This window comes from Rhinolophus sinicus, linkage group LG02 (genome assembly GCF_036562045.2).
Source record: "Rhinolophus sinicus isolate RSC01 linkage group LG02, ASM3656204v1, whole genome shotgun sequence".
In the NCBI taxonomy this organism is placed as follows: Eukaryota; Metazoa; Chordata; class Mammalia; order Chiroptera; family Rhinolophidae; genus Rhinolophus; species Rhinolophus sinicus.
Genome location: NC_133752.1, coordinates 31,495,889 through 31,523,309, shown reverse-complemented (window position 1 = coordinate 31,523,309; position 27,421 = coordinate 31,495,889). Strand labels below are relative to the sequence as shown.

The window sequence follows — 27,421 nt, the reverse complement described above, 5'->3', positions numbered from 1 at the left end:
GCCCATAATAAATGCTCTACAAGTGTTACCTATTATTAACATTATCATATATGAGAAACCCACTGCACATTAGCATATTAAAAGCTCTGAAGAGACTAAGGAAACTTTCAAAGTTTTGAAATTCAGTGAGTACCCAATGTAAAATTGAAAATCGTGTGGAGCAGTTGGCACAAAATAGTGAAATGAGCACTGAGTTAAAGGTAAAAGATTCGGATTTGTCTGAGCCTTAAGCAGTCTTGTTAAACTAGCACAGTTGCTTTAAACAACCTCATTTTTTTTCAAGTTCTCCAATTTACTGTTTTTCCCCCATATGTGTGAAAGCTTAGTGAGTAAGAACATGTTTAAATTTGCTGTCAACTTTGACTCCAGCACATGGTTCAAAATCACAGACTATAAGTAAAGTTAAGGTCATGAACTTCGTAGAGATTTGGCAGGTAACTTAAATAGCTGACAGCAGGGGGTGGTGAAGTCCGTTTTGCTTTGCTTAGAGGCATTTGCATTCAGTTAAAACACTTAACCCTGGAACAACAGTGGCGTCTCTGATCTGTGTGGTTATCAGTTGTGATCCCCAGAAGAAACTAGGGATCGGGAACAAACCCCCGAAGAGTATCAACATACAAATCAAGAAAAAGGAACTCTAAAAGGAGATGCCAAGAAAGTAGAAGGTGAAATCAAATAATAAGTATCCTCATTTTATAAATTAAGAAGATGAAGCATAGAGAAATTAAGTAACTTTACCAAGTCTCACACAGCCTGTCAAGTATGTGATTCCAGCAACATTTGTTGGTATAAATACTTTAAAAAAACCCACTATATTCTTCTGCCAGTATTAGTGATTGTTATCTGCATATTACTAGAAACACACTGTAAACTTACGCATGCTACTTATATTTTTGAAAAATCGAAATGACAGTTAATCAGCAAGTACTAGGAAACCTGTTTCCAGAACTTCTAATTCTAAAAAAAATAAATACCTCTTAGTATTTGAGAAAAGTTTTGTCAACACAGACTTGATAAGAAACTAACCCGAAATATCTCACAAAAATTATTTTTAGTATTGGCATCATGAATAATATTGCCGGTATAACCAGTTATCTAAGAGTAGAGAAAAAGTAGACACTGGTTGGTAGCTACTGTGTTTTATAGTCATTCCTAAGTTTTATTTGCTTCAAAAATTTGATTATTGCCAGAGAAATGACTGTCCTAAGAAAAGATACTTTCCTCTTTGAATGAGAGTTAAATAGCTTTTCTTTTTTAGAGCAGTTTTAGTTGCACAGCGAAATTGAGCATAATACAGTCAGTGAATTTTTTTTTCCTTCCCTTAAACCAAAACAATTTATATCTTTCTCGTAAAACGTTTCTCTTGATATTCTTGGCCAGTTGTGTGCCTTTGGCAAATTGGTATGTATGGCTTCTGGATTGCTTTGCCTTCTGAGCTAGAGCTGAGATCTATTATATGCCAGTTCTTAGAAGACCTTCACAAGGCGTTCAAATGAAATCTGCTATATGCCTTTGAGTGTTACTTCTTTGTGTACCATTTGTTTAAATAATCTCAAGTCTGTTATCTTTGAGTTTCCAGTTATGATGACAGTATCTATTTGTAGGGAGAAGTGTGCAAGATGCTCAATTAGCTATTGTTTAATTGTATTCCTGAGAACAGGAATCATTTGATATCTTGCATGTTATAAACATAACATTTATAATTAATATAAATATATTAATATTTATTACCTCCATGGCTTATATACATTCACAAATAAATGAACAGGCAGCTAAGACAAATTAAGTATATTTTTAATGTCAATCTCTGTAATTTAGTTTTTATGTTCTTAATCCTTAATCCTTAAAAAAACAAAACAACAAAAAAAATCATTCCTAGTGATCTAGAAATTACCGTGACATAGGTAACCCACTATAGTATGAGCTTCTTGAAGTTGGGGATGCGTGAGTGTGTGTGTGTGTGTGTGTGTGTATTCTATCTTTTTGTGTTTCTAAAATTTTGCTAGTGCCTGGCATAGTATATTACCTATGTGTCAAAAATCTTAAGTATTACTCATGGTATCTCATTTAGGCCCACATCAGCACTATGAGATATAGTAAATCATCTCTATTCCACAAATGAGAAAACTGAGTCTCAGAGAGGCTAAGGAAGTTGTTAAACGTCACACAGCTATTAAGTAGCAGATCCAAGGTCTGTGTGATTTACAAGTCCATGTTCTTTTTTATTAAATTACTTTTATTACTCTTGTAATAAGTTCTTAATATTCTAAATAAAAGAGGGAGTGATAATAGTATGTACCTCATGGTATTGTAGTGATTAAATAAGTTAATCCTGTGATGTGCTTCGAAAAGGACCTGGCAGTTACTAAAGACAAAATAACTACTAGGCATTATCATGACCTAATAATACCTATCAGGAAATTTGAAATGGCTTCTAATATTATCCATAATTACTTTCTATATGAATGGTTGAGTAGGGTCACTCATCCCTCTCCATTCTCAATATTTTAAAATTTAATGGCCTAAATATGTGGTTTCCACTAACATTTCTCTGTTGCTAACATATTATCTTTTTTTCCCTTTATTTATCATGTTTTGTCTAATCATTGGGTTAGAAATAGATCAATTTTTACTGAATATTTCTGGTGATACACCTTTCTCAGTCCTAATTTGCAATTTAAAACTACATTAACCTAAGCAAGTATTTGTAAACTTATAGCCAAGTATATAAATTATACTTACTTTATAATATGCTATGTATTATAATTAAATAAACATGTAAAAATACATATATAGCATATTTGTGTCCTAAAGAATTTAAAGTCAAAAAAGTATAAGAATTAATCTAAAAGTTGGATGATTTTTACATGCTTTTTTTGTATTTGTAGGAGAGACAGGTATGTACATTGGACTTACTATTCCGTAACCTATTGTTAGGTATGTTTTTTATTGAACGTTTTATTGAAAAAAAAAAGTACGTAGTTTATTTATAAAGATGTTCAAACTGATATTTATTAGCTAGCTTCTGCCAAGCTGGAATTATTACCTAGTCTTAACTAGCAGTAATCCTTTCTGTGTTTTCAGTTTGTGATAATACTTTGCTTTTACAAAAAATTGGATTTTACATTTCCTGATGTCTTAACACCTTCAGAAAACTGATTTTTGAGGACTTTTCTGATATCTCTCATTTATAGTTTTTATAAATATTCAAAGTTTTATCATTTCCCTTTGTTATATTGTTTCCTCTTACACAGCACATTGATATGTATATATGTTTAATATAGTCAGCTTATTTGTGTTTCTGTGTTTTAAAACATGGAATTCTTTCTTCCAAAACTTATGCCAGTGCTTCAGTATGTACTATAAAAGTCTTATTTTATTTAACTTATTTTGTAACTGTGTTTTGCAGATACTTATTCAGTTTGTCAACTCAGTAAAATTGTATATCTTTTTTCTGTTGGTATAGGATCTATAATCTCTGTTTTGCAAATTATTGTTAGTCTTTTTAAACTTTTTGTGTCAGTTGTCATGAGTTTCATGTTTTGTTCTATCAGGCAGCAACTTGGCTGATATTTGTGAGATGACTTTCTCAGACTACTGGTGAATTCATGAAAACTACTTTACACCTACTACTTCACATTTTGTTTTTTATCAGTTAAGATACTAGTTTGCTAGGTTGTTTTCTGAAGTCTATCAACTAATTTTACATTCATCTTACAGTTACTCATTAAATTTTTTCTTTGCCAGAGAAGTAAAAGTTACAAATCATGTCAAATCAAATACTCATTATTTCACTTGTGTGAGATAGCTATATTTCACCTATTGAATATATTTGATCATAGCTTATCATAGACTAAAATAGAAAGACATTAAACTATAACAATGCTGTAGCTTAAAAAGTTCAGAAGAACGTAGCTTTTTTACTTTAACCTTTCTTCATATGTCAGTTTGCATTTTTCTCTAAAATTTTGGCTTTGCAAATATTTGAGGAACAACAACAGGATATTCTGTGTTTATTTTGTGAAAAATTGGCAGAATTTAAAAGGTGATATCTTTATTTTCAGTTTTATAACTATTTTCCCTCTGTATTTTTCTAAACTGTTATATAATAAAATGGACAGTTTTCTATGTCTTTTCCAGGTTAACCCCCATTTATATTTTCTTCATTTACTAGCAACTTTTATTTTTACAGGGTTTTTTAATTGCTTCTATATCATAAATTGTCAACTTTAGCATGAAGGTTTTTGAGGGTTTTCTTTTTATAAAAAAAGCTAAACATTTCAGAATGTTCTTTATAGAATGGATATTGCATAATAATTTGAAATTTTAAAACAATCTTGTATTTGTTCATTATTAGAAAATTTTTAAAATAAAAATTTCACCATTTATTGAGTGCATCATATATTTAAAATCAGAATTATTTCAGCAATGCTCATGTCATTGTTACACTTTGGATTATAAATTGGTATACTTTGAATTATATGATCAGGTAAAAAAGAACAATTCGTAGTTTCGTTCATGATTAACCCTGTCTTTTATTAAGTTGAAATATTGGTCAGTTTAAACTTTAGCATGATGAATTAATCTTGGAATGTTTGCTTATATTTTTCTGCACATGACAGGATGTTATCTATGAATTATTATAAAATTAAAATTCCAATAATTTTGTTTTACAAAGGACACAGTATATATACTGACATTACTTCTGAGTAGACATATGATTAATATTGATGTTTTCCTAATTTTTAATCTTTTGTTTTTAATATTTCATAATCACATGTTCCTCCTTAGACTTGTACATAATTAAATAAACAGTAGAAATATCCGACATACTAAAGTAACGTATAAAGAAGGAATTCAGCAGTTTTTACTTTGGAACCCAGGTGTGGTACTCAGTTATAACTTAGTTAAGGTTGTTATTCTTTTCCCTTAGCTTTCCCATTTTTGTCATAATACTCATGGTATTTTAAAGCTTTCTTCAAAACTTTCCAACCTGAAATATGGTTAAAATAGCATGTTTTCTGCACTTAGGAGAAAAATTGATTTCCTCTTCCAGATTCAGGAATTAATTTATTTAACATTCTGCCTTTGGTTGTTTGTAGGAAATGTGTTTTTCTAACACATTGATCTGTTAGAGTAGAAAATGTTTTTCTTTTCAGTATCCTATACAATAAATTTATTCCTTTCACAGTATAATTTATCACTTATTTTTTCACTTAGGATTGTCTGCCGTTTCTTGGCAAAAATGGCAAACAATGATGCTGTTCTGAAGAGACTGGAACAGAAGGGAGCAGAGGCAGATCAAATTATTGAGTATCTTAAGCAGCAAGTTGCTCTTCTTAAAGAAAAAGCAAGTAAGAAAATTTTAAATTTCCTAAGGAGATACTTAAAATGAATTCATGAATTAACAGACGAAAAAAAATTGTGTTTACCACAAATTATTACTTCATCTTGATAACTTAGATTCCTTTAATATTTCAATTTTGAGTGAAATAATAGTCTAAGATAAATTAGAATTGTTATATAATAAACGTATGATACGAGGTGATATGTAGAGAAAACAATGTATTTCAAGTTACTGAAGTTAAATTAATGTTTAAAATAGAATTAAACATTAAAAATGAAGAAAATTTGGGTCAAATCAAATATGAACTGAAATATCTCGTCTAAGTTGGTATAGAAGAGAATGTATACTCATATACTTTCATATTATTCTCTACTAAGGTATTTTCTGAAATGATTTTTAAAATCTTCCTAGTACTTCTTTGTTTTACTTAGAAATTGCTGTGATTATATGTATAAAAATATTAAATCTGAATTTCTGCTTTTAGGATTTAGGTTGATTTTTGATTTATTTAATTATATTTTATTTTTCAATAGCTAATGTTAATATTGTAATGAAAATTCCAAAATCTTTTACCATTACTAATGAAAACAAATGAATGGCTCACAGAATCCTACATTTTTTACTATCCAAAATTTTTCCCTTTATCAATTCTTTTTTCTTCTTAATTTTATAATACTCTTAATTATTTTATAATGTTTTATGACATTTTTTCTTGCTATTCTGAATTTTTTTCTTAAAATTCTTAATATTTTTTTCCCATTAGTAAGATGAAGAGACTAGAGATGATCAGTGCTTCTGTGTAATAATAATGTATGTTATAAACTTAATTTTTGACATCATGTAGGGCTACTAGCCATTCTCTGAGGTAGCACTAGCCAATGATATCTCTTAAAAGGTTTTTGTAAATTAACAGAAGGAACACTGAAAGCAAATCTAGGGCAGTCATCAGGATTTAAAGGTATAGTATAAAAACAATCTTTCAAGTCCAAAACAATTTTATATGTGTTTTTTGGTATGGCTGTAGGACAGGGCAAGCCTGGCTGTAAGGCTCCCATTAATTTTATGGTTTCATTAACCTTTTGTAAATCTTGTAATAATCTCCACTTACCAGATTTTTTATTAATAACAAAAATGGGAGAATTCCAGTGGAATTAGAGGAAGCAATGTGTCCCTTTTAAAGTTGCTCCTGTACTAGCATCTTGTAAAATCTTTTGTAGGGGGGACCTTTGATCTTTTACGCCTGATAATTGTCTGATAGTCACAGGGGCTACAACAGGGGCCTCAGGCTGTGGATCCAGCCCTGCTTGTGAGCTTCTTCACAAGCCATTTGAAGAGGGGATCCTACAACAGAGTCTGATCCTGGATTAACATAACCTGGCGAAGGCTCAGCAGGCATTTCCCAAACCGAAGACTGCAGCAGAGGTCCCCACCTACAGGGCTCCTCAGGAGGAGGTGCAGAGGGATTAACTGTAGGGGGATCTTTACCCCGAGGATTCCATTGATCTCTAAAAGGAATCTGGGGACTCCGAGGACAATTTCCTCCATCCACAGCAACTTTAAGCTCAATCAGCTGTCCCTGAATCTTTCTTAGCTGATCTGCAAAAGAAAGTGCAGTGCCTGCAGGCTGCTTGTCTCCTTGAGCCATAGCCACTAAAGGAGGGTTTTTGTCCCTATCATAATTGGCTACTTCATCTTCTAATTTTTTCTGATCCTGAGGGCTCAAATCTTTCCATATGTCGTCTGGAAACTCTTGAGCAACCGGCTCTTTGTTAACTTTAAGAACTCCCTCTAAAAACTTTGCGCCTCCCTCCTCCTCATCGCCGGCTTGTTTTACTTTCTGTAATTTACATTCCTCATGTTTAAGGTTCATACAGTCCCGGATCAAAGTCCACAGTCCAAATGTTTCAATCGGAACCTGCTGAGGCCCGTGGACAGTGTAAAAATCCTTTAATTGTTCTCCCACTTTCTGCCAGATTTCCAAGCTGACTGTTCCTTCCTCAGGAAACCACGGACAGACTTCTTTTATAAAGTCTATGAATTTATCTAACTGCTCTCGGCTTACACGACTACATGACGGCAAGCAACTTCCTAAGTCCTCTAACATACAGGTCCTTGCTGGTTGAGACCCATCCCTTTTCCCTGACTCGGTCCTTCTTTCACACAGAAATCACCCAGGTGCCCGTCTGGCCGTGTCCCTTGCGGGGCTAAATCTGGCTTAGCTAGAGCCGCTCGGGTATAAGTCCCGGCACAGGTAGGTTGTAAAGCCCAGTCGCCGTTATGCCGTATGACAGAACCGGAACCGCAGATTGGGGCCCAATCAAGCTCCGTAACACAAAGTCGTGGAGCTATCACTCACTCACACACTCATTCGACCGAGGGGACAGTGCCGTACTCACCACGCATCTACTGATAAGCTCCAATGAGCCGGGCCCTTCCCACGCGGTGTTCCTCACTATTACCCCTATATTCAGGTCCCTGTTCGGGCGCCACTTGTGGCGAGCCAGCCGCCACGAGTCGAACAGTTCCTGACAAGGGGAGTGGGAATGAAAAAAGGCACTCACACATATGCTAATGCGGCCGGTCTTCAGTGGTCCTGAAGCACCAGGTTTATTTTCTCTGCTGAATTTATACCTTTTGAGTACGTATAAGCTCACAATCACAAAAATGCATTACATCATTAACAGTTGATTTTTTAACTTTTTCACAGAAACTTTACTTAATCACTGAAACTCCCCAAAACGATTGTCCCATGACAGAATCCATCAATTATCCTGATTAGCATCACTATGTCTTGAAACTGGTTGTTCCCACTTCATACCTTAGCAGTTCGTAAGCACCCTCCAGGTGCAGGCAAAGACAATGCCTCAGGAGCACAAACCGGTTATGCATTAGCAGAGCCATTAAGGCTTGCAATTAGCTTTAACCATGGCTCCCCACAATGATCAGGTAAAAAAGAACAATTCGTAGTTTCGTTCATGATTAACCCTGTCTTTTATTAAGTTGAAATATTGGTCAGTTTAAACTTTAGCATGATGAATTAATCTTGGAATGTTTGCTTATATTTTTCTGCACATGACAGGATGTTATCTATGAATTATTATAAAATTAAAATTCCAATAATTTTATATTACCAAGTTGGCAGATAATTATTTCAAATACTGTGTTAAATAAAATTAAATTTTTTGAAAATTATTTTAAGGGCATCCAAATAATTTTACATTATTATGAAATAATAATAATAGTTCTGTTACTACTTCAAAGTTTCACGCAGAAAAGCATTTGATTATATTGGAGAAAATCCTTCCTAGGTGAGTTAAGGAGGCCCAAGTAGACTAACTACTTCCTTTTGACCATTATTCATTCAGTGAATTATTTTGAATGCTGTAGTATGAACTCTACTCTAGTGAGCTAAATAAAAACAAGGAAAAATCAATATGTATACTTAAAACTATCAATCAACTAGAGAAAGTATCAATGGAAAATTTGAGGCTAGTTGTTTTACAAGACTAGGAGGTTTGGAATATAAGTACAGAATTAGATAAACAGTTGAAATATTAGCAATATAAAGCAACTTTTTATTTCTCCCAGTTTTAGAAGATTGCCCTGAACCATTAGACTATACAACTCTGATCATATTGAAATGCTAAAATAAGTCAAGTGTGAATTGAAGTATTCTGTCTAAAGGTAAAACATAAAATAGGGATCAATAAAGCTACATTACTGAAAAAAGCAACAGCCTCCACGGATATTTAAAAAATACCTCAGAAAAGTGGTCTGAATATTGGCCAGAATTTAAGAGACATCAAAATCCCTCTCAAGATAACATTTTTCCATGTTTGATAGTCAGAATCATTCAATGATAGATAGTATCATTGAAGGAATTTTCTTTGCTTTTTTGAAAAGTTGTTTTTTGAAATAGAATCATGGACAAGTAATGCTATCTCTCCATTAATTCTGACATAGAAATGACTATTATTAAGACTTCTTTCCAGTTGATTGTTTAATATAAAAGAAGACCTGCGTTAAAAACATGTCACTTTGCCAAACCATGAGAGTATATAGTCTCTGGAGATGGACTGCCTGAGTATAAATTCTTATTTCCTGGCTCACTGTGTGTGTGGTGTGCTAATTTCTTGACTTCTGTATGGCTCAGGTAGATCATCCATAAATGGAGTTATGAATAGAACTCACTGCTTAGGGTGTTTATGAGCATTACGTGAGTTAATAAATATAAAGCATTTTGAAAAGTGTCTGGGACATAGTAAGTCCATAATAAATATTAGCTACTACTGTTGCTATCTGTAATTTTCTCTGGTTAGTAATTAGTGATTAAATGAGAATTGTGCATTTATTCTTTTATCATGGTTAAAACATACTTAATTTCTTGGCAGCCTTTTCACAATTTCAGACAGTAGAGACTTGATAATGCTCATATGCGGTGAATTTGTCTTTTAAAAAGAGCTCATATTTGTGATTCACATTTTCATGGTTTTCATCTTGTTTGTTGGTTAAATATAAATGATATCTATTTCATTTTCTGTGTCAGTGAAACAAATACCATTTCCATCTGGTACTCTACTGCAAGCTAATTCTACGGTTTCTGAAAATGTGATACAATCTGTACCATTAACAACCATATCTTCTGGTGCTAAAGAACAGATAAAAGGAGGAGAAGAAAAGAAGGTGAAAGAGAAAATTGAAAAGAAAGGTATTTTACTTTAAGGTTATTTGGCTCTTTACTGTTTTATCAGATCTTAGCATTTTTGATAATAGTAATGATGTCAAAAAGAGTTCAAACTTTTATGACTAGAATAAAGTTAGGGACAATATGATATTGGAACATAGAGGCTGGGCCCTAAAAAATGTGTGAAGGTTGACCAGGTCGACAGATATGTGGCATTTAAGGTAGAAGGACCAGCATAACTAGACAGTCACAAGTAGAAATTAAGTTTAGATGCCCATGTGTAGTTTGGTATGACTAAATTTTGGTGTATGTTTTGGGGACAGTTTCAGAGAAGTCACAGGTAGAAAGTTAGCTTACGGCCAGTTATGAAGATAGGAAAAGGATATTCTAGTCAAACGAGAATGTCTAAACTAAGGCAATGGGTGTTGAAGTTTTAGGAACCCATGAAAACTGAGATAGAAGATATATCACCATCCACTTAGGCAACCAGACTAGAAATCTTTACATCAACCTTAACCTGCCCCATTCCCTCAATTTTCATATCTAATTGGCCACCGAAGGCTATAATTCCTATCACTAAAACAGAACCCAGCTCTGTTCCTCCTTTTTGTTAGGCATTGCCTTAGTTCAAGTGCTCCATCTCTCACCTGAATTAACATTAAAACCTCACCTTTTCTAGTTTATCTGTACCTTGCTGCTAAAGCTATATTTCTATTCATAAATCTGATTCCTTTGTTCTACTTTCTAGACTTCACATTTTCCCAGGCGTATCTAAAAATGCTTTTATAATTCATTATAAATACCTCTCATAATACTTACACTCGTTTAAAATTTTTCGGAAAATATAAAATGGCTGAGGAATTTGTGAACCTAAGCTAATTTAGCATCTAATATTTGTTCTTTTTGATAAACATCTGTAGCCTCGTTTAGTTAGAAGTAGATAGGGGCTGTATATCTCCGACACAACTTCATCACTAGGTGGTAAAGTTACAATGAAAGCAAGTCAGACTAATTTTTCCACTTTGTAAAATTTATTAACAAGTAGGCACAAAACAGTTATACAGCCTGTTGTAAGTTTGGTACAGTCCATACTCAAAGAAGTTGCATTGTTACTGTGACTACAGAATCAGTCAACCTTTACTCAGATGTGATCGCAGAGTCCTCCTTTGTGGGAGGAGGGAGTCACAGACCAAATGGAGCTCTTGGTCTAGAAAGCGTCTGTCCAAGGGAAGTTTTGTGATGATGGAGCTGCCTTATCGTAGGCAATAGCCACACCTAGCTATTCAATATTTGGACTGAGTTTTTAATTGTTTTAAATTTAAATGTAAATAGCTACATGTGGTTGGCAGCTACTATATTGAGCACTGCTGGGATAGAAGGCTGTTCCATAGGGTTTGGCGGTTAGGATTGCCAGATTTCACAGTTTGCTCATGCAAGGACTGTGGTGTCCACATAATCTTTCAAGACTGCCACATATAAACATAACTCATTTGTCAGTGAAATATTTCTAAAATCCCTTATGATGACTATTTCTTGGTATAGATTTTAATATTTGTAATCACCTCTGGAATGTGGATTCCTGATAAAGGTATTTCAAATGCCTACGAAATGGATTGAATTTAAAAAACATATGTGGACATAGGTATATTGTTGTACTGCAGTATTTCAAAGTAAATATATAGTTTATCACTAAAAAATAACTACCTAGATTTTTGATATATTCTAGTAATTTTTTATATATATTTTCTATCACGTTTGGGATTATACCATAAAAAAAAAATCTTTGCTAATATGGAAAATGGTATTTTTAATAATTTGCTAATACGATTAAAAGTTGTCCATTGTTTTGAACTAGCTCTCCCTTCTCTTTTATAAACTTTCTGTATAAATTGTGAATGTCATTTACACAAAATTGTCTTTTCCTACACCAGGCAGAATTACTCTTCTCTGCTTCTATATTTCTTTGTGTATGTATTGTTTATCACATATTCATTAACATATCTGTCTTTCCTAGAAGAGATTTTCAGTGCCTTCATAGCATGGGCTACTCACCTTAATATTTTTAGTGTCTTAGATCTCATTAAATATTTGTTCAAAGATTAAACAAAGGTATAGTTGAGAGAGAATGCTTCCAAGCTACATACCTTATCTCTACCCTGCAGATTTAAAGGTAAATAAGTTTTATTTTGTTTACATTTTTTTCTTCTAGAACAGCTAACTGGGAACTCTTTACAGGTTGCATTTTGGCACAGTGGTTAAAATAATCATATGCTAATAAAAGCATATAAATAAAAGCAGAATTTTTACAATATGACCAGAATAAAATATTGTCTTCTGCTCAAATAGTTGCGGTGTATAAACCTAAAGCTCTAGTGAGTCTTCAGGGAAATAGTAAGAAATGGAGAAATTCATTGTATAGTTAACTGGTATGTATGACTGACAAGAGAAACATTTTATCAATGAAATTATATTCCGTTGTAGTTCACTCTGTCAGTTGGCTACGGACTGTGTTCTTTCTAAATACAGGATTTTTTATTTTCCAAAGAGTCACAGTAAAAATTTTAAAGGATTTTCTACAGCTCTGTTTCAGGGAAAGGCAAACTTTCTCTGTAAAGGGGCATTTAGTAAATATGTTAAGCTTTACAGACTGTAAAGACTTTGTCACAACTATTCAGCTCTGCTGTAGTGCAAAAGCTCCCGTGGACAATATGGAAATGAACAAACATGGATGTGTTTTAGAAAGAGTGTGCTGGATTTGGCCCATTTTTACCAGCCTCTGCTCTGTATCTTTAACTAGAGATAGAGGCAGTTACTTAACAGTGAATTAGCTAAAACAGGGTTCAAGCTGCTATGTCTTGCATAATTCTTTCTTCTGTTATTTAAATGGAGATAGGAGATAAACACTTTTAAGCTCATCAGTATCAATGTTATGGAGTTTTTCAAAGTAGTTTTGTTTTCCTTCTGATGTTTACCCATTCATATATATTTTTTAGGAGAGAAAAAGGAGAAGAAGCAGCAGTCTATACCAGGAAGTGCTGACTCTAAGCCAATAGATGTTTCCCGTCTGGATCTTCGAATTGGTCGTATCATCACTGCCAGAAAACATCCTGATGCAGATTCTTTGTATGTAGAAGAAGTAGATGTTGGAGAAGTAGCCCCAAGAACAGTCGTCAGTGGCCTGGTGAACCATGTTCCTCTCGAACAGGTAATTTGTACTAAAGTTACTTCTGACAGTAACACGTGTTACTTTCATTTCCTGTTCCTTTTATGTTTTTCTACATAATTTTGTATCTGATGACCAAACAAGGAGCTAATATTTATTAGTTCAGTTGATTAGTATGAGTGTGATGAATTCTACCAAAAAAGTGCATAAAACTATCAAAACCTTGAAAAAGATGTGTTTATTAGGATTGGATTCATAAGGATGAGGGGAGGGGAGATGTATTTTTAGTTTTGTATTATACATATATATACACACACGTGTGTGTTTGTGTAAATCATTGTTCCATCATGGAATTTTATTATTCCTTTTTAAAAAAATCACTATTATATAAATCCAGAAAGTACCAATCTAAAAGTAAGAGAATAAGTTTTATTTCTTTATAACTAAAGAAACATTTTCATTCTTTAAGAAGAAAGAAAAGGGGATCATGGAGATTAAAGTGTAATTTTAATTGTATTCCTTTAGTTATTAAAAATTGGGTGTTTTGTATTTTATTACTTGGGTATTTAAAACTAAAAAATATGTATGTGTATATATATATATATATATATATATATATATATATATATATATATATAGAGAGAGAGAGAGAGAGAGAGAGAGAGAGGTGTATTTCCAGCGACAGTGGATTAAAGAGAGTAATAGTATTTATTTGCTCTTTCAAGATGACTTCTATAGTAATTTCAGTCATCCTCTGCCCCATGATACTTCAGAGATTTTGCAGACTGTAGACTTCAGCATTGAGATAGTTCTGCCTACCTGTTCATTGCCAGCTCTGTTGCTTATTGGCTTTGTGAACTTGGACAAATCTCTACTTTTATTCATTCATATTCCAGATGCAAGTATTCATAGAGCACCTGTGGTATACCAAGAACTGTTCTAGACAAGGGATATAGTAGTTGAATTAAATGATAGATTTGTTTTTTTACCATAAAAAAGCCTTGCCTTTGTGAAGCTCACATTCCTATAGGGTAGTCAGAAAATCGTAGTAGTGTAGTATGGTAAATAGTGATAAATAACAAGAAAAAAAATAAAATAGGGAAGAATCTAGAAAGTACTAAGGTTAGGGTGATAGTGTCATTTTATATAAAGTAGTTCTTTAAGGCCTCATAAAGAAAGTGACATTTAAGTAAAGACCTAAGAAAATGAAGAAAACAAGTCGTGTGTTTTTCTGGTGAAAGAGTATTTCAGGCAGTTGTATCATGGATACCTGAAATGCAGGAGTCGGTGTCACTATGGCAGAGTGAACAGGAATGTCATGGAAGATGTAGTAAGAAATAAGCTTGCCAAATAACATAGGATGTTACGGATCACTGTAAAGACTTTGGCTTTTATTCTGAGTGAGGCGAAAGCCACAAGAGGCTTTTTAAGCTAAGAAGTAACATAGCTGGCCTCATATGAATGAGATCATCTGGCTGCTCTGTTGAGGGGAGAAAGATGGAATTAAGGGGGTCAGTGAAGAAGTTTCAGTTACCTATGAAAAAAATACATAAATTTGGCATGTGTAGGTGCTTTTTTTCTTTTTAAACATTCATCATGTATCGGACCAGGACTTCTTCATAAGTACTTATGAAGGTAGGTTAACAAGGAGTCTTGGAGAAAAGAACCATCTGATCTTAAGTCAGTTAAACTGGAAAAACGCTTCCTCCTCGAGGCTTCCTCTTTGTTCTCACAAGTTGCAGGCTGTTTTTTTCTCTTCCAAAAGTTGTCATTCACAGCCATAAGCAAAATTGTTTATATACACATTTGTTTCTAACCCATCAAGGCAGTACTAGTAAGCAATCTATAAAGCAGGGACATTGAGCCCCCAAAACAGCACACAAAATTTTGTACATTTGTGTATTCTAAGGTAAAAGTCCACAGATACCATCTGATCCTTAAAAGTGCATCTAGCTAACCCTGTTGTTTTTCTTAGACATAATTGCTGTACCTTTTTTTTAAGTTCTCATATATGTGGGATTTTCAAGTTATTGAAGAACTGATTCATGAAAGACCTCCAAAAAAGGGGCGCCTTTTGAATTTGAAACTTAGGCCTATTTTTTTGTTTGTTAATAGGAATAGGATGTATCACATTGATTGATTTGTGGATATTGCACCATCTTTGCATCCTCAGAATAAATCCCACTTGATCACGGTGTATGATCCTTTTAATGTATGGTTAAATTTGGTTTTCTAATATTTTGTTGAGAATTTTTACATCTTTGTTCATCAGGGGTATTGGCCTGTAATTTTCTTTTTTCTTTTTTTTTTTTTTTTTGTAGTGTCTTTGTTTTTTGGTTTTGGTATCAGGATGATGCTGGACTTGTAGTATATGTTTGGAAACATTCCTTCCTCTTGAATTTTTTGCAATAGTTTAATATGGGTAGGTCTTAATTCTCTTTTTAAAAAGTTTGGTAGAATTCAATGGGGAAGCCGTCTGGTCGTGGATGTTTGCTGGGACTTTTTTTGATTACTGATTCAATTTTGTTGCTAGTAATCAGTCTACTCAGATTTTTTTCTTTCTTTGGTTCTTGGAAGTCTGTACATTTCTAGAAATTCATCCAATTTCCTAGCTTGTCCAATTTGTTAATGTAGAGTTGTTCATAGCATTCTTTCATGATACTTTGTATTTCTGTAGTGTCAGCTGTAACTTCACTTTTATTTTTTATTTTATTTGGACCCTCTCTTTCTTGATGAATTTGGTTAACGGTATATCATTTTTTATCTTTTCAAAGGACCAGCCCTTAGTTTCATTGAACTTTTCTATATATAATTTTTAAGTGCTGTTTTGTTTATTTTGTTACTCTGATCTTTATTATTTCCTTCCTTCTACTAACTTTGGGTTTTGTTTGTTCTTTTTCTGGTTCCTCACGTGTAAGGTTAGAATGTTTATTGGGATTTTTCTTGTTTCTTGAGGTATGCCTGAATTGCTATGATCTGTCCTCTTAGAACTGATTTTCCTGCGTCTTACAGGTTTTGGAGAGTTTCATTTCCATGTTCATGTCTCAAGATATTTTTTTATTTCCTCTTTAATTTCTTGTTTGACTCATTGGTTGTTTAGTAGAATGTTATTTTGTCTCCACATTTGTATTTATTTCACAGTTTTTTCCTTGTAATTTCGAGTTTCGTATCATTGTGGTTAGAAAAATGCTTGATATGATGTCAGTCTCCTTGAATTTATTGAGTCTTATTTTGTGGCCTAACGTGATCTACCCTGGAGAATGTTCCATGTGCACTTAAAAAGAATGTGTGGTCTGCAGTTTGGGGATGAAATAAGTTCATCTGATCTAATATGTACTTTAAGGCAAATATTTTCTCACTTGATTTTTTTCTGTCCAGATAACCTAATTACCAATGTAAGTGAGATGTTGATGTCCCCTATTATTATTGTAATACTGTCAGTTTTTCCCTTTATGTCTGTTAATATTTGCTTAATATATTTAGGTGCTCCTATGTTGGGTGTGTAAATATTTCCGAATGTTGTATCGTCTTCTTGTATTGACCCTTTATCATTATGTTATGTCCTTCTTTGTCTCTTTTTGCAGTCTTTGTTTTAAAGTCTGCTTTGTCTGATATGAATATTGGTACTTCAGATTTCTCTTTGTTTCCATTTGCATGGAATACCTTTTTCTATCCCTTCACTTTTCAGTCTGTGTGTCTCTTTCGATCTGAGGTGAGTCTCTTATAGGCAGCATACTGATGGTCTTGTGTTTTTTATCCATTCAGCCACCTCATGTCTTTTTATTGGAGTATTTCATTCATTAATATGTAATTTTTCATAGGTATGTATTTATTTCCATTTTGTTCATTGTTTTTTGGTTGTTTTTGTAGTTCTATGTTCTTACTTCTCTTGGTTTCTTCCTTTGTGCTTTCTGGTTTTATTTAGTGTTATGTTTGATTTTCTTTATTTTTTGTGTATCTTTTAGAGGTCTTTGGTTTATGGTTACCATGAGGTTCATAGATATAGACCTATATTATAGTAAGTAGTCTATTATAAGCTGATAGATGTTTAAGTTCAGTGTATTTTTAAAATGTTTGTTTTTACTCCCCCTTCCACACTTTGTTTTTGAAATCATATTTTAGATCTTTTTGTTTTGTGTATCCCCAGGCTATTTACTGTATTTATATTTGATTTTGCTACTTTTGTCTTTTTAACCTTTGCATTGATTTTTTAAGTGGCTGCTGTCTTTATCAAGCAAATATATATATTTGAGATCTTTTCTTTCATGTATTTTTTTCTTGGTATGACCTTTTTTCCCACCTCTTAAAGATGACCCTTTAACCTTTATTGTAAAGCTGGTTTAGTTGTGATGAAATACTTTATTTTTTTGCCTGTCTGGGAAACATTTTCTCTCTCAATTCTGAATTACGACCTTTTGGGGTAGACTTTTCTGGGTTGTAGTTTCCTTCCTTTCAGCATTTTAAATATATCCTGCAACTCCATTCTGGCTTATAAAGTTTCTGGTGAGAAATTAGTTATAGCCTTATGGTGTTTCCCTTGTATATGACTAGCTGTTTTCCTTTTGGTGCCTTCAAGATTCTCTCTTTATTTTTAACTTTTGCCATTTTAATGCAATATATGTTGGTTTGGGTTTTTGGATTCATCTTGTTTGGAACTCTGTGTGCTTCCTGGACCTGGATTTCTGTTTCATTCCAGGTTAGGAAAGTTTTCAGCCATTGTTTCTCCAAATAAGCTGTCTGCCCTTTTTTCTCTCTGGATCCCGTAATGAGAATGTTAGTGTGTTTGATCTTGTCCCACAGGTCCCTTAAACTGTCCTCATTTGTTTAACTTACTTTTTTTAATTCATTTCTTTAAATATTTGTAAAGCTTTGCCTCTTGTCTTTCAACTATAATGTACTGTCACGTTGTAGAATTTTTTTTCACGTTTGTATAAGGCTTTATAACAACAATAAAAGGTTTTGGACACACAGAAACAAAGATACATTCACAAAAATAGAACATGCTATATTTAGCATATTAGATGTACCTTAATATATTCTAGGTATGATCATTCTAAGTTCTATATGTCTTAATCACCTATTTGTGCTCCATATAGATGCAAAATCGGATGGCGATTTTACTTTGTAACCTAAAACCTGCAAAGATGAGGGGAGTGCTATCTCAAGCAATGGTGATGTGTGCTAGTTCACCAGAAAAAGTTGAAATCTTGGCACCTCCTAACGGGTCTATTCCTGGAGACAGAATTACTTTTGATGCTTTTCCTGGTAAGTATTTAATATTCATTATTTAAAATAGTTTGGGAATTATTCACAAAGTGGTGCTTATAAAGTTTAAGTTTAAAATCAATCCTGAGTATGACTCACTAGTCTTTACATTACCTGATCATTATTATTGAGATTATTGCCATTGGCTCAAGGTGGCATATTAAACATAATCAGCTAACCCTGCCTCTCCTCAAGAGTGTACAACTTACATAAAACACCGGAGAGAGTTTTGCCTTAGGTAAAATACTAAATATAATCCCTACTTAGCAGAAGAGTGATATGAGTAGAGAATAAATTAATTTGCTGTAAAATCATTTAAGCTGTAGATTATTTCAGAATGCAACACAGAAATACAAAGAGATGAAAAGTGCAGACGTGGGGGGCAGGGGAGGACATACAATTCTCCGAGTCCATCTAATAATATACTGGCATATGCTTTTACTTGACTTTAGGATACAGAGAAAATCTCTCTAAGTTAAAACATATTTATTTTAATAATCTAAAAGGAAGTTTCATTTCATACTGCTTGTTTTTTTCCAGTAAAATGCTCCTGAGACAGATGAAGCTTCATAATGCATGAGAAAGTTTCTTCACAAAGTGATAACCCCCTCCCCCAATTTACTACCCATCTAATATCATATAGAGCTGTTACAATTCCAGTGACCCTTCCCTGTGCTGTACTCCACTTCCCGTGACTTCCTTTTCTTGACTTCTGGCATCACACTTTCCTGGTGATCCACCTGCTTCACTGGCTTCCCTTCTCATCCCCTTTACTGATTCTTCCTCACCTACCTGACCTCTGTTAAGGAGTGCCACAGATCTTACCTCTTCTCTTTTTCTTTCTACACTTGGTTGGTCTCTCTCTCTCCCCTTCCCCATGCCGCCCCACCCCCTTTTTCTCTCACATTATTCTTTTGGCTGTTTTATCCAGTCACTTACCTAGCTGCCTAACATGTCCCAGGGAACAATACATATACCAATATTTTCCCTATAATTCCCCTTTTCCATAGTAATTTCATCTCATCTGACTGGAACTCTATTGTCCCAGTTGCTATTTATTTTCTCCTGCAGGTTCTCCCTCAGAAAATCATAGTGGCCGTACCTCCTGAACATCCCTAGAATCATTGTCATCATCTCCACCACCACCGCTTTGGTCCTGGCGCCAACATCCCTTAGCTAGACAATCGGAAAAGCCTTCTACCTGATCTCCCAGCGTTTCCCCGTACCCTTCTTCTGTTTTCAGTTATAGTAGACAGAGTGCTATAGATCAGATGCTATTACTCTTCTGCTCAAAACTGTTAAGAAACTTTCCATCTGAGCCCGAGGACAAGTCCAAGGCCTTACAGTGGCCTCCCATTATCTCATTAACGGCAAGTACTCCCGCTCTTCCTCAGTCACTTCAATGGAGCCAATGGCTTTTTCACCAGAGATCCATTGCTTGATCCTTCATCATACTCAGATCTTTCAAATGTCATCTTTGTTTTATTTGTCTACAAAACACTTATCTAATATAATGTACATTATTTATTGTCCACCCATACAAATATGTAAACATCATGAAATCAAGACTTTTGTTGTTATTCACTGCTATATTTCTGTCATCTAGAAAAATGCCTGGTATAGAGTAGGAGCTCAATAAGTTAATGAGTAAATAGAAAGAAACATACTAGTAAAACATGTTAAAAAAAACAAAAAACACGCATTTGAAAACAAGCCTGAGTATCTGCCTTCATTATTGCCAAGATCATTCCTATCAAAGCACCAAACCATTCCTCTAATTAGCTTTGTAAAATTAATTTTCCCCCGCTTGCAAAGGTATACTTTGTGCCGCATATAATTATAATTATTGTAGTTTAAAAACTCAGTTAATCAAACGTAAGTGTTAGGCACAGTCGGAGGAATGAGTCACAGGAGACCAAAATTGGTCTGTTATAATTTATTTGGCGTGTTCAAGCTGTGGGAGGTCAAGCTAACCATAACCTCCCGAGCAAAAACAGATACGGAGTTTTATAGGAGGAGGTAAATGAGGCTGTCCCCCCTTCAATGCTTCAGGGGGTTTTCGTTGCGTTGTCTCTAGCAGCAAAGGGTTTTGGGGCCATGACCAAGGCCTCTGGCTCCACACCCTGGCCTGCAGGCCTCTGTCCTGACAGCCCAGGCCCCCAGATCAAGAGCCCCTAGGAGATACACAGGATAAGACAGGATAAGATGTTTTCTACATTCCTGGTGGCTTCTCCAGGCCTAAGGCAAACACAAGTGGGCAGGTAAAAAGTACTAAGGAAGACAAGGTGGCTTTTGAGATAAGAAGGTTCCTGTTCCTGGCCTAACAATAAGTGCTAGGGGTTTTTTTTTGTTTGTTTGTTTTGTTTTGTTTGTTTGTTTTTGCCTTGTCAGATATCAAAGCTGATGATCAGTGAGCATTCTATGCAAAGGAATAGCCCAATTAAAATGAAGTTTCTGGTTCTTATTCTAGACTTCCGAGTGCCTGGGACTCTGGAATTTGTATTTATTGCTTTTTGTTGGTTTTAAATGCTAAGAAGGTGGTCACAGCTTTTTACATCTATACAGACTCCTCTCTGAACTAGCTCCTATACCCTGTGTATTTTGTTAGAATGAGTTGGCCTAAAATAATCTCTAAATGATTAGTTCTCTTACAGTATCTGTAACCATTTCCAAATGGTGATTATTGGCATGTGTTTAGCAATTTCAGAGGCTCTGCAGTTTTTAGCTTTAAGAATTTTTATTGATATCATCACTTACCTTCTTTGCATAACCATGCCAAAAAAAAAAAAAAGAGAGAGAGAGAGAGAAAGAAAGAAAGGAAAGAAAATAAGGAAAATAAGACGTAAAAGAAGGATATAACACAGGAATGGTGAAAGACTTCTCTGGAAAATATAGTTCATTAAAAAAAATTGTTTAAAATATTAAGTATGTTCTCCATGGGAGGTGAGTTAAACTTTTCAAACTAGCGTTATACCTTACGAAATAGTATACTGTTCACACATCAGAAACATACTCAGTAAGCCAGAAGGTTAACACTGCATCGAAGACTTTCTACTCTGACTTACATTCAGTGACCATAATGATGAAGAAACTTCTGTGAGTGCTGGGATCGTGGTCTTGCGAAATCTAAGAATGGAAGCACGGACCAGGGAGAGGCAAGGAGTTGCAAAAGAGGATTGTTTATTCTCGGAACGAGAGGGGGTCCCTGACTGGGGTGCCCAGTGACTGAGGCAAAAGCTCTTTTATATTTTCCCTTGCCTGCTTAGAGAAGGGAGCTGGCTCCTTTTAATGGAATTTGTCTGTCGGGTTTGTTCTGTTTGCTCATCCTGAAGGGATTAGCGAATAACCCATTCCTATCTATCAGATCTGCTCCAGTTTGTCAGGCCAAAAGGGATTTACACAATAATTTATTAACCTCAGGGCGTCGTTACATTTTTGTCTTGGAGTGAATGAGCCATTTCAGAACTTGGAGTTTCAGGATATGGCTGTCTTTGTTTATTCCACCAGGGACGTTTCTGTCTACCCAACAACATGTTAACTAATCTATCTCAATGATGTGACAGGTTTTAATCTCAAATTTTAGTCGTCTAAATCATTGTTTCATTTATTGAATTGTTAAAGTCTTGGAAATGCAGAGTGTGGAGGTATTGAGTCTTGTGTGTTAAAAATGAAAGTTAAGCTTTGGAGATTCCTGTTATTAAATGTTTGTTCCTTGAAAATTAGTATAGTCTTATACAGGAAGTTTAAAACTTTCAGATATTGGCTTCAAAAATGCTCGGTGACCTGGAACCTTTCTGAGCCCCAGCTTTGTCATCTACAAGAAGGTTTAGTTTTTTTGTTTTTTTTTCTTTTCTTACATATTAGTAATATTTTCTTTATTATCAATAAATGTGCATTTCAGACTATTTTGAGTTGCTGAAGACTACTTCTTGGTAAGAAGGGTTTTAATGGTGTCTGTTTCATATGGGTCTTGTGAGATTTCACTTTTGAAACAGTTAGCTGCCTGCCTGGTATGTTAAGTTCTTAGCTGTAACTGTTGTGCCTCAATTTCCTCATCTATAAATTAGAGGTAATGAGTTGTTGTTATATAGTGTCCTGAAAGGATTAGGTAATTTAATATATGTAAGACACTTAAGCAATGACTGGCACATAGTAGGCACTGTGTTATATATATCATGAATACTACTTTGTATACTTTCCAGTATCTTTCTAGATCTAAGAAGCTTAATTTTCTGCTGTGCCTCAATTTTTTGTTTTGTGGCTTATATCTGTATTCAGCAGGAATTTACCACACAATCTGTGCTCTTGATAAGAAGCTTGTACACATACCTGGGACACTGCTTCTTGATTTAATTCATTATCAGTTAGGCAACATCATTTTTTGAGCAGCGGGTGGGGGGGAGTGTGGGTGGTGGATATATTTATACTCAGGCCTCCCTGAATAGTATCTCTGCCTCCATCTTTTCAGAATTTTGGAATGCCATTTCCCCACATGATCTATGCAAAGTAGGATTATGTTCTTAGACTAGGAATTGTTTAGAAGCAAAAAATAAAAATCTTGTAGATACTTTATATATTGGTTGTTTTTTTTTCCTATTCTGTTTATTGGTTAATAATAATTAATGTCCAGTCAAATGCTCTTAAAGGAATATGAGAAATCTTCACTTGTATTCTAATCGGTCTTTTGAGATTTAGTTTCATTGCATGTTCTTCTACTGTAAATACATCATTCAATTAACTCTCTGTCATCTCTGAAAACCTACATATCAGGACATTTTTGTATGTTCTTGCCAGTTTCGTGGCAGTTTCATGAAGGACTAACAAAGAACAAAGCCACCATGACCAACCAGTTTACTTTGTTTTGTTGTTCCTATGTATGTGTGAGTGGAGAATAAACACTAGATGATAAGATGTAATCAGAATATAGAATATAATTAGTTCCAGTAAATGTTTAAGCAATCCTTTTTAAAGTAATTCCAAAAGATTTCAGCTCTGGGGTCAGTTAAAAAAAAGATCTAGAAAGTTATATTTCTATCATTACCGAATTATACTTCAGTAATATTCTTTTTTTTACCTCCAAGAAAATCATTTTTCATTTGAAGCTAATGCTTAAGAGATAATGTGACCTTTTTTTCGTTGTTTCTTGAATTGATTCGTCATTCCAAGTGTTACTGAATATCTCTAGCTACTAAAATGTTGTTATATTAAACTTTGCTTTGTGCTTCCTTATCATTCATTAAGAAAAGGGTTTGCTTATTATATTGGTGGTCTTTAAGCCTAGACAGATATATTCTACAGTGCATTTTTCTTTTATTGATAGTAAACTTTATAGTGAGAATTACTCTAAAGAGAGGGGGCAGGGCATTATCCACTCGTAAGGGTGTTGTTATTCATTTCTTTTCTAAAGCATAGTTTATCAGGAGGCAAGGTGCATTTTTGCTAGCCGAACAGAGGTTTTGGTATCAAATCCTGACTCCACTTGTTGATTGTGTGACTTTGAACAACTTACCTTCTCTGAGCCCCAGTTTCTCTATATTTAAAACTAAAGTCAGTGAATTACATGCAAAAACATGTATTCCTGGTTCTTAGAAAATGCTTGTCCTTGTCTGTCCTTACTACCCCTTTCTGTCTCTTTCTATCTCACCACCTGGGATGGGCAGCAAATGAAACCCAGAGTAGTTAAATTTTGCTACATAATCCCAACATTTAAGCCATTTTCCAGTATTTATAAGAAATCTTTAAGCACTATAGCTGTAGCTAGTCATTTATTTTGTATGTTGAAACATATAGTAAAGCATAAGCTGCTTTTGCTACATGTAAAACAACACATCAAATCATGCTCTCCTCTTTTCACTATTTTTCTTTATGAGTATCTTATATTTGTATCTTAATAATTTGGGGATTGAGCTTTATTACCTACAAAAATGTTTATTAGAGTGAAAAAGAATATCTTTAATATTTGTAAGGAAATTACAAAATATTTTACGAATCAAGAATATAAATTGCTGATGTCATAAAAATAAAGTAAATGTTGCAAGTAAATGTTAAAACTCTGATCAGGTCTAAAGATCAGAAAGTACTGCCAAGACCGTTCACTAGAAATGTCTATGGGCAATTTACATAATACGTTAACGATGTAACTTTATTTTTCCCTGACAGGAGAGCCTGACAAGGAGCTGAATCCTAAGAAGAAGATTTGGGAGCAGATCCAGCCTGATCTTTACACTAATGATGAGTGTGTGGCTACATACAAAGGAGCTCCCTTCGAGGTGAAAGGGAAGGGAGTGTGTAGGGCTCAGACTATGTCCAACAGTGGAATAAAATAATACTAAATTAGAATGCTTCAGTTACTGAACTACATTGGGAAAAACTTCAATAACAATAAAAGGAAATATGTTTGTCACTTATTCCTAAAATATAACTGGCTCATTTTTGTTACTTCTCTTCTAGACTTGACTAGTCTTCTACCTGGTACATATTATTTGCAATTGATGAGAGAAACACTATGTTTTTGCCCATGATTTTTGATCCTGTATAATGTAGAGAAGAAATGGCCTATGTTTTGTGATGATTTATTTGTTAGCAGGGATATTGGTTAGCAGATTGATAGTTCTTTCTTTATGCATTTTTAGATAACTTGAAGTAGATTAACAGTTTGTTTCTTATTTGTAGGCACATAATACTTGAAATTTCAAGCCCTTGGATTTTTAGTATATCGTATGTGTGTTACAAATGTCTTCTCCTCTTCAAAAATGATGTTAGAATTTTTGTAAGGTTTATCAACTAGTCATACTGTAATAATACTAAACATGAACAACTGTTGATTCTAAAGAGCCAAGCATCATAAAAGCTAGGAGATGTGGCATTTGAATATTACTGCTATTGCTTGCCAAAGTAACCCAGACTTGTATATTTAAGGCAACTCTTTTGAAAGACTGAAATTTTCAACTGTGTATTGAACTTTTCTTTCCATTTAGCAAAGTAATTAGTAATAAATTTTGACTGTGAAGCATAAACACGTTGCAAAGTGTTGCCAATGTAGTTTTCCAATAAATGGACCATTAAATGCAGCAGTCTTACTTTTTTATTCTGGCTGACTTTAAAGACTTTTTGGGTACCTAAGAAAAGATTATTTATAACTTACTGATTTTAGAAGAGCTTTTAAGGTTGATATAGTTTGCTTTTTCATGTACCATCATACTGTGAATATATTAAAAGAAATGGTAGCCAAAAACTTAATATACACTAAGGTATCAAATGCCCATTTTCACTCATCGTCCAGATATTCCAGGGACACTGAAAATTAACTTAAGAGTTATTATTTTCAAGTTCACCAGCCTTGAGATGATGACTGATGAGTTGGGCTACCAAAAGAAATGCATCTATGGAGGTAGGAGTATAGATATTATTTGAACAAAAAAAAAATTCTAGCACTGTAGCTATTTATAGCCTCCAATAAAGAGCAGAGGCAAAACAAACAAACAAACAAAAAAATTAAAACCCTGCATGCCGAGTTATGAAAGGCGTAAGTAAAATTCATTTATTTAAGTCCATGGAATTCTGGTAGGCCAGGACATGGTACTTTAATAGAATTTTATCTTCTTTCTGAAAAACTGAGTAACAGAGCTTTGTTAACATGCGTTGATAACTAAACAAATGAATTTCCAAAGTTATTTTTCACTCAAGATCCATTATTCTTTTGGGAATAAAGACTGTGGCAAAGTCTTTCATAATTCTGTATTTTCCCAAGTATATCAGATTTCTTTAAATAATTCTAATATAATTTAAAGAATATTTTAACTACTTACATAGTTGAAATATGTATTCCAAATTCTTCAAGTTACATAAAAGTATTGCTCAATCAAGGTATCACTTTAGCTCCATTCAGTTGTCATTTGTTAAGAAAACTTAATTCTGTCTCATTTGTATTGCTGGGATCAGGGAGCTTACGGAGTCAACAACAAAAATGGCATTGTTAGTGAACCTGGCGTAACTCTTCTGCCTTTTGAATGGTAGTCGGCTCTTTGAGGATTTTAACAGTAGGAGATAGTGTTAGGTCACACAGGCTAAACAGTTGGTGCCTCTTGACATCTATTTATGTATTGCAAAGGAAACCAGAACAAAAAGCTGACCGTCCCCCAAGATACTTTCTCATGAAGGTTGGCCCACTATTATACATGAATATTGGGAGTACTAACTTTTCTTATATTTAGAAATCCCATGTTTTCTTGTGAGATGAAGTCATTTTCAGGATATGCCGATTTTAATATAAAATTGGAAATTTTTTTCCTGCTTTGCTTTTACTAAGAACATTAAGTACGTTACAGTTACAAGAACTTTAAATGCTCACCAAGTGGATAATTGGTTGTTGCTTTTTAAAATTATGTAAATTCCCACTTAAAATATTTACAAAATATTCAAAGTAACTCATGGAAGTTTAATAGGAAGCATGTCAGCAAGATAGAAGGTGTGAATAGGGCCTCATAGGGCAACATTAGTGAGTTTAACCAGGTCCCAGTGCCTGGGTCTTAGCTTTGCAGGTCCAAAAACCTGCATTTATAGATGCTAAGAAATCCATGGAGCCTAGTAGTATTAGATTTGAGGCCAGATTACCTAGTAATTTTGATTGCTGGCTATACAATTTAACTGCCTGTGTGACTTGGGGCAACTCTTCAGCCTTTATATATTTTACTTCCCTCATCTGGAAGATGGATATAATAACGGTACTTGCCTTGTACACTTGTGAAGATTGTGTGGGTTAGTACCCATAGAGTACTTAACACAATGCCTGGAATGTAGTAGGTGTATATCATGTTGATAGGTGTTTATGATAGGGATGTTCCTTTCCTACCTATTTCCATCCCCTTTCCTGGTATCATATTTCCTGAGAAGTTGAATTCTTGTTGAGAAGATTAGTTTGTGTATATGAAATGAACAGAGCATCTTAAGGATACTTCTTAGG

The 27,421-nt window shown here is 34.1% G+C and overlaps 1 protein-coding gene across 1 annotated transcript in view; it reads left to right on the top strand.

Annotated features, from left to right (window-relative positions):
* The window catches only part of AIMP1 (aminoacyl tRNA synthetase complex interacting multifunctional protein 1), a 28,752-nt gene extending 3,872 nt beyond the window's left edge, over positions 1-24,880 (top strand). The window contains exons 2-6 of the mRNA XM_074324801.1: positions 5,221-5,354; positions 9,870-10,055; positions 13,025-13,236; positions 18,291-18,459; positions 24,619-24,880. Coding sequence (XP_074180902.1) covers positions 5,221-5,354; positions 9,870-10,055; positions 13,025-13,236; positions 18,291-18,459; positions 24,619-24,785 — 868 coding nt within the window. The 3' untranslated portion in view covers positions 24,786-24,880. The remainder of the gene's footprint in view (positions 1-5,220; positions 5,355-9,869; positions 10,056-13,024; positions 13,237-18,290; positions 18,460-24,618) is intronic.
* Positions 24,881-27,421: the final 2,541 nt, after the last annotated feature.